We start from the raw sequence: 8,634 nt of genomic DNA on the forward strand, positions 1-8,634 counted from the left end.
TTCACGTTTTGGTCTTCCATACTAATAATCAATCTTCTCGATTCTTCCTCTATAATCTGCATTTTATCTCATTTTCTCTGCCTCCCTCTCACTTGGAAATTTCTGATGGGGTCATGGGGACAGACAATTTCGGTACTACCTTGCGGTGAGCTCAATCTGCTCTTTTCTTTTTTCTTCTTTTCAATTATTGTACTATTATAGAAGCACGGGTTTGAGCCGGATCGTCGTCAACATCATTCCAAGGGCATTTCGGTCATTTCACGTTTTGGTCTTCCATACTAATAATCAATCTTCTCGATTCTTCCTCTATAATCTGCATTTTATCTCATTTTCTCTGCCTCCCTCTCACTTGGAAATTGCTGATGGGGTCATGGGGACAGACAATTTCGGTTCTACCTTGCGGTGAGGTCAATCTGCTCTTTTCTTGTTTCTTCTTTTCAATTATTGTACTATTATAGAAGCACGGGTTTGAGCCGGATCGTCGTCAACATCATTCCAAGGGCATTTCGGTTATTTCACGTTTTGGTCTTCCATACTAATAATCAATCTTCTCGATTCTTCCTCTATAATCTGCATTTTATCTCATTTTCTCTGCCTCCCTCTCACTTGGAAATTGCTGATGGGGTCATGGGGACAGACAATTTCGGTTCTACCTTGCGGTGAGCTCAATCTGCTCTTTTCTTTTTTCTTCTTTTCAATTATTGTACTATTATAGAAGCACGGGTTTGAGCCGGGTCGTCGTCAACATCATTCCAAGGGCATTTCGGTCATTTCACGTTTTGGTCTTCCATACTAATAATCAATCTTCTCGATTCTTCCTCTATAATCTGCATTTTATCTCATTTTCTCTGCCTCCTTCTCACTTGGAAATTTCTGATGGGGTCATGGGGACAGACAATTTCGGTTCTACCTTGCGGTGAGCTCAATCTGCTCTTTTCTTTTTTCTTCTTTTCAATTATTGTACTATTATAGAAGCACGCGTTTGAGCCGGATCGTCGTCAACATCATTCCAAGGGCATTTCGGTCATTTCACGTTTTGGTCTTCCATACTAATAATCAATCTTCTCGATTCTTCCTCTATAATCTGCATTTTATCTCATTTTCTCTGTCTCCCTCTCACTTGGAAATTGCTGATGGGGTCATGGGGACAGACAATTTCGGTTCTACCTTGCGGTGAGCTCAATCTGCTCTTTTCTTTTTTCTTCTTTTCAATTATTGTACTATTATAGAAGCACGGGTTTGAGCCGGATCGTCGTCAACATCATTCCAAGGGCATTTCGGTCATTTCACGTTTTGGTCTTCCATACTAATAATCAATCTTCTTGATTCTTCCTCTATAATCTGCATTTTATCTCATTTTCTCTGCCTCCCTCTCACTTGGAAATTGCTGATGGGGTCATGGGGACAGACAATTTCGGTTCTACCTTGCGGTGAGGTCAATCTGCTCTTTTCTTTTTTCTTCTTTTCAATTATTGTACTATTATAGAAGCACGGGTTTGAGCCGGATCGTCGTCAACATCATTCCAAGGGCATTTCGGTCATTTCACGTTTTGGTCTTCTATACTAATAATCAATCTTCTCGATTCTTCCTCTATAATCTGCATTTTATCTCATTTTCTCTGCCTCCCTCTCACTTGGAAATTGCTGATGGGGTCATGGGGACAGACAATTTCGGTTCTACCTTGCGGTGAGCTCAATCTGCTCTTTTCTTTTTTCTTCTTTTCAATTATTGTACTATTATAGAAGCACGGGTTTGAGCCGGATCGTCGTCAACATCATTCCAAGGGCATTTCGGTCATTTCACGTTTTGGTCTTCCATACTAATAATCAATCTTCTTGATTCTTCCTCTATAATCTGCATTTTATCTCATTTTCTCTGCCTCCCTCTCACTTGGAAATTGCTGATGGGGTCATGGGGACAGACAATTTCGGTTCTACCTTGCGGTGAGGTCAATCTGCTCTTTTCTTTTTTCTTCTTTTCAATTATTGTACTATTATAGAAGCACGGGTTTGAGCCGGATCGTCGTCAACATCATTCCAAGGGCATTTCGGTCATTTCACGTTTTGGTCTTCCATACTAATAATCAATCTTCTCGATTCTTCCTCTATAATCTGCATTTTATCTCATTTTCTCTGCCTCCCTCTCACTTGGAAATTTCTGATGGGGTCATGGGGACAGACAATTTCGGTTCTACCTTGCGGTGAGCTCAATCTACTCTTTCTTTCTTTCTTCTTCTTATTTAGGATATTTGTTGTTAATGAAACATTTATTAAGTCATACAAAAGTAAATTGATTCCTCATTTGCTCTAGAAGTTGATGAAATTGACATAAAAAATTGACCTTAAAATAAATTTTGATAAGAAAATATTTGAAATTGTTTAATTAGTAAGGTGATCCTTGTCAGCTCTTTCTTATTCTTATTTAACATCATTGAAACTATGTAAAATGAAGCTGTAAAAGAGATTTTTATTTTTTACTCAATATTCTGAACACAAAGTAGGCTTTCAAATTGCACAAGAAGAAGCTACAGCTGCTGGATCAGTTGTAGGAAGAGCCTACCGTTTTAATTTCTGGTTTTGTTCCATCGTGATGCCTCTTCGCAACATCCTTTATTAAGTATTTCTACTTTAACTTTATTGTTATTTATAGGTTTTGCTTCCAATTCGGGTTGTTACCAATTGTTAAGATAAATTATCACCGAAAAGAAAGAAAAAGTTTAGGTTTTTTATCAACAAACAAAGCGCTTTATGGAACCAAGATTCTTAAAGTTTGAAGGAAATGTCACATCCATTTTTTAGGATGACCAAAGAACCGAATCAGTCTATTTTTAGAAGACCACATTCATCTACCTTCATTTCGTTGTGTTCTGAGCTTCTTATTTATCTGAGATGAGTAATCTGTTACGCTTTTTTCTGTGCAATAGTTGGGTCCTTTTTCGCTTTGATTTCGAATATCTTATTGTCAATTTAAACTTCTAATTTTTGCAAGTTTCAGCAATTCGTTCGTGTTCGGCTGTCTCTTCTTTTTTCCAGTTTGTATATTTCTAAAAGAGCCTTCATTTATTTGTGCTACTTTTTAATTTGTTCTTGAAATTCTGACAGGAAAGAGTAGTAATGCTAAATTTTGCGTAATATTACATGCTTAACAATCTATGGAGAAGAAAATATACTCTGGGCAGGTGAAACGATTCGTACATAGGTATAGAATCAAGATGCATATTACAGATGAATGCCGATGATTTACACGCATGCCATTGTCAAGGAACTAAGGGAGACGTAGGCGAGTGGGAGGACAAAGGAATACGAGTAGAGAATGTCACAGTCATTGCTCTTAATTTTTACTTCAGCAGTCGGATTTTATATGTTATCTCTTGAGGTATTAATATTCAAAATGCTCCTTTGATTTCCTCCAAACACACAATCTAATGGATGGCTTTGTTTTCTTCTTGGTTTGCATCCTTTCTTCAACTTTGTTAGTCACAGATATATATTACTGATGCTTATGATGGTATGTTTTGCTTCATCTTCTCTGTTTCAACTTTTGCTTTATGTTGTGGTAATTGCAGGTTTGTGTGTGTGTTCAATATCTCAGACTTTGGCGAGTATTGCTCCTTTATCGGATTTCATTTTTTCCCCTTAGCTTCTTCGCATTGAGGAGACGTCGACTTCCCAAAAATGCATTGCCCTCTTTTGAATGACGCTTCAAGGTTTGTTTGATAATTTGATCATTTTTGAGGTATCAGTCTCTCTGTTTAGAGTAATCTTATTGTTGTCATTTTTTCGTTGATAATGAATTTGTTTACTTTAAGGTCTTCGCAATCATATTTTGATACCCTTTCGAATTAAAAGGGAGAAATATTTCGCTTAATTTGATTGTTTACACAGAGATATTGTATAGCATATGTTCTGATTGGTTTCTGTTTGTCTATCTGAGGAGTTTCTGTTTGTCATGTGTTTGAAGCAGGATCGTCAACATGTCTACTTGCAGACAAATTATTTTTGTTCAAGGGTATTTTAGACTTTTCAGGGTAGACAAAAATGCAAAGTTTAACCCTAAGACTAGAGAGCCACCGCATTCAAAGTATTTCACCTCTGTATCTGGATATTTCTCCATTCTACTGTATTTCTATCTCTGTCATACATACTGCTGCTCATAATCTTCGTTTCTTTTTGCCCTTTATTTGGTCTCCTTTCAAACCGTCTCCATTTGGATAATTCTGGTGAGTTTTATCCACTTTTTCTTTGTAGAAGATTGTAGAATTTCCTGTATTCTTTGTTCATTCAATGTAGAAGATTGTTGGTAATGGGACTTGATTGGGTAATTTTTAGTGTTTTCATCCATTTGGACAGTTTACACATCCATTTCTTTGCAGGGTAGTCCGTTAACCTGCAAAGATTGGTGTTCTCTTTTGAATCATCTCTTCCCAGCAGCTTTCGATGTATCTCCTTCTCTCATCAGATACAATAGAATTAGACTCAGTCCGCATTTTGATATTGTGCTTTCTCGGGTGTTTTGTCGCAATTTTACAAAGTATTGTTGTAGTTCTATTTTCCTTTCCTTCTATTTCTGGTTCTTTCATAGATGGGTCGCTGCCTTGAATTTACTTTTATTTGCATGAGTGCAGTTTCTCCTTTCATAATTAATTTCAGGAGGAGTAAAATTAATTTTATCCTCAATTTAATTGGAATTGTAGGAAACAGATTACTCTTGCTGTGGCCTCCGCAACAGGCTTGGTTTTCCGGGTGAAGGCATACTCATCCTATGCCGAAGCTTCAATTATGGCAAGGTAATAATTGCTGAATCTTCTGAAACATTCTTATTCTCATTCTTTCTGCTTAAATCTTTTATTCTTTTAGCTTTCTGAGTAATTGAAGTGGTACTTAGTTCTTTAATTCTTAGTTCTCATTCTTTCTGCTTAAATCTTTTGTTCTTTTATCTTTCTGAGTAATTGAAGTGATACTTAGTTCTTTAGTTCTTAGTTCTAGGTTGTACAATTGTATTGGTGATTAACTGATTACTATCTTTCAGTTTCCTACTTCATCACTTCCTCTTATGACTGTCTAGGCCAAGTAAGCGCTCAGACTGATTTTTTCAAGGTAAGCAATGTTGAATATGAATCTACGTTTGAAAAGTGCACCTGCAAAAGCTGTTATATGGCTTGCTTCTATCTGTCCGTTCTTATTCTTAGGTGCTTACTAGAGGTTTATGTAGTTTTCCGCTCTAAGGTTCTCCTTATACCAAGTTTTGGGGATATACCTGCCATTGTCAAAGTCATTTTCACAGGTGATTTGGTTGTGCTTCTTAGCTCAATGAAGTCAGGTTGTTTATTCAGTCGCTGCACAATATTTAGAATGTGCTAAAAGATATATAGCGTTTGTGCTATGCTTAAGAAAAGGACTGCATTAGTATTCCCTATGATCAAGTTTTATTAGCATTTTAGTTTTATCCAAAGCCCAAAAAAGGTTTGTGTCATTATAGATCCAAACACTCCCCCCAGCCAGGCAAAAGGGTTAGCCTGAAGTGGTGGTTTAGCCAAAGGGGAAACATGCAACAGTTGATCTTGGTCTGTTTTGGTTGGTTTAGTCAACTAGACTTTAAATTTGTGGTCTTATAACATAATCGTCTCAACTTTGGGAATCATAGTGGTGATTCGGCTGCCTACCACCAGCTTCTTAGCTCAATAAATCAGGTTATAGCCTGCACAATATTTACAATGTACCAAAAGATATATCGTCTGAGCTAGGCTTATGAAAAGAACTGTATTAATATTTTTATGACCAAGTTTTACTATTAGCATTTTAGTTTAGTAGTCTAATATTGTGGGAAGAAAATCTATCGTATCTACTTAAGAAACTGACATGGTTTCTATTGCTATATGTTTTCTTTTTCGTTGTTTAGCAGTTTCATATTTTTTGTGTAATGGTGTTGGAAAAATTTATTTTTATCTGATACATTTCAATTTATCTTCTCAGGGTGAACCAAGTTTTCATCTATTTGGATTCATAATGTGTGTCGGTGCAACAGCTGCAAGAGCACTCAAGTCAGTGCTTCAGGGGATTTTGTTGTTCTCCAAAGGGTAATTACTGCATAGATCTCTGTGTTTTATATATATGAGTGAATCTCTAGCCAAGTTTTGCTTTTTGTTGAATGCTGAAATGTTAAATTTTGAATAAAGAGAGAAGCTGAATTCCATGAACCTTCTACTCTATATGGCTCCTATAGCAGTTGTATTTCTATTACCAGCAACACTTTCAATGGAAGAAAATGTAGTTGGCATCACGTTGGCACTTTCAAGAGACGATAGTAGAATCATCTGGCTTTTGCTATTCAATTCTGCTCTAGCATATTTTGTAAATCTGACCAATCTGGTGACAAAACACAGGTAATATACATTTGATAATGGAATAATGATCAGAAGTATATGCTCTCAATGACATAAAAAAATTATAGTTTTGGGACTTCCATATTCACGATATGCTGTAAAGATATCCCAATCGTCAAGAGCATAATACAGGTGCAATTCAATCTCTTCCTTCATGTCACTTGATACTATAGAAACTTATTTTACATTGATGTATGTGTATAGTTAATCGTATCTTCATCCTAATATCAAGGTGCTATATGTATAATCTTTTAGAGTGTATGGAAAGATAACTTCTTCCTTCTTTGTTTTTCTTTTTTTTTAAAAAAAAAAATCATTTATAAGGTAGGAGAAATATTCTTCATCGTGTTTTTATGAATTCAGATTTGGCTTTAGCTTATTAAGTTGCAGCATCAAATAAGTGGCTGTGCTCTTTGAAATTTTTGGGGATATACCTGCCATTGTCAAAGTCATTTTCACATTGAACTTGTTAGTTTCACTAGAAATCGGTCCAACTATTCGCCAGTAATTTACATGACTATATGCATTGAAGGGTGTAAATTTTTTGTTGCAGATAGGTTAAAGGAATGATGCAGATACGTATGGACAGAGGAAACTGTTTTTTGGAATAAGGTCCCATTTTGGGTGGACAGGCACATCTACCAGATTTTGGTTTCTTTAAATGAAGTTTGAAGTACGTTTTACACCGCAGTGTACCACTTAAGGAGTGTAGTTATTTGATTAAGTTCCTCTTCAATGTTCCTAAAGGAAATTTACATTTATAGCTTGATCATATCTGATTGCAACATCATTCAAGACTAGCAAAATTCGTAGTTTCTTTTTTGTCCATTCAAGATCAATAAGTTCATAATTTCCATTCGTCCATGTCTGTAATTTTGATCCAAAAATGTAAAAAGTACTCGAGTCACATGTTGGGCCCGTGTTGGCACAGGCATCAGGTATTTAGTATATATATATATATATATATATATATATATATATATATATTATAAGTAGCTAAGCATATAAGTTAAGTTTTTTCTAAGTTTATAAATTTCTATTTATAACTTACGTATATTTATATTATAAGTATATTTTAGGTATATCTAGTATAAATATACTTAAGTTATAAATATAAACTTAGAAAAAAAACTTAACTTATATGCTTAGCTACTTATAATATACACATACTTGAGTTATAAAATAGAAATTTATAAACTTAGAAAAAAAACTTAAGTTAACTTATAAACTTAGAAATAACTTAAACATAGTGTGTGTGTATATATATATATATACACATACATATACTATTATACTTGACCTTGAGTTATAATGTAGAAAGTTATAACCTTAGAAAAAAAAAACAATCTAGAAGTTTATAATATTCATAAGTTTTTAGTTAGTAAATATATAAACTTAATTTATGATACATATAAGTTAAGTTTTTTCTAAGTTTATAAATTTCTATTTTATAACTTACGTATATTAATATTATAAGTATATTTTAGGTATATCTAGTATAAATATACTTAAGTTATAAATATAAACTTAGAAAAAAAACTTAACTTATATGCTTAGCTACTTATAATATACACATACTTGAGTTATAAAATAGAAATTTATAAACTTAGAAAAAAAACTTAAGTTAACTTATAAACTTAGAAATAACTTAAACATAGTGTGTGTATATATATATATATAATATACATATACTATTATACTTGACCTTGAGTTATAAAATAGAAAGTTATAACCTTAGAAAAAAAAAACAATCTAGAAGTTTATAATATTCATAAGTTTTTAGTTAGTAAATATATAAACTTAATTTATGATACATATAACTTAATATATATATATATATATATATATATAAACTTTAGTTATAATAAACTTATATAACATATATAAATATACCTAAAATATACTAAAAAATACTATAATATACATATACTTAAGAAAAAACAAAAAAAAAAAATACATTTTTTACGTTTTTAACCGGCCGGGTACGTTTTTCACATTTCCACCTGGTTAACCGGTGACCGGCGGCCGGTTCCGAGTTTTTGACAGGAAACCGACCGATTTTCTAACCGGTTACCGGTTCCAGCCGGTTTCAACCGGTTGACAGGTTTAGTTGGAGGTATTCATGGTAGGGTACATATTGAATATTTTGGTTCGGTAACTTTGCTTTTTTATTTTACAAAATATTAAGTTAACTCTATATGGTTTGATATTTTGTTCGATTTCAGTAAAGTGCGGTAGGATAAGTCAGTAA

The 8,634-nt window shown here is 33.9% G+C and overlaps 1 protein-coding gene across 22 annotated transcripts; it reads left to right on the forward strand.

The window, feature by feature from the left end:
- The first annotated feature begins 1,924 nt into the window (after positions 1–1,924).
- On the forward strand, positions 1,925–7,241 carry LOC132613747 (probable sugar phosphate/phosphate translocator At3g11320). Of its 22 annotated transcripts, none has more exons than XR_009572080.1 (10): positions 1,985–2,201; positions 3,103–3,376; positions 3,567–3,707; positions 3,965–4,220; positions 4,374–4,531; positions 4,695–4,787; positions 5,030–5,097; positions 5,974–6,077; positions 6,384–6,515; positions 6,937–7,241. XR_009572080.1 is itself a non-coding variant. In XM_060327953.1 (8 exons), exons 3-8 carry the CDS (start codon positions 3,676–3,678, stop codon positions 6,938–6,940), a joined length of 501 nt encoding a protein of 166 aa, XP_060183936.1. In that variant the 5' UTR covers positions 1,978–2,201; positions 3,103–3,376; positions 3,567–3,675; the 3' UTR covers positions 6,941–7,241. The 22 variants fall into 22 exon arrangements, 1 of the variants encoding a protein (XP_060183936.1); XR_009572083.1 differs by having other exon boundaries at positions 1,986–2,201; positions 4,374–4,439; XR_009572078.1 differs by lacking the exon at positions 4,374–4,531 and having other exon boundaries at positions 1,987–2,201.
- Positions 7,242–8,634: the final 1,393 nt, after the last annotated feature.

This window comes from Lycium barbarum, chromosome 10 (genome assembly GCF_019175385.1).
Source record: "Lycium barbarum isolate Lr01 chromosome 10, ASM1917538v2, whole genome shotgun sequence".
Taxonomy (NCBI): Eukaryota; Viridiplantae; Streptophyta; class Magnoliopsida; order Solanales; family Solanaceae; genus Lycium; species Lycium barbarum.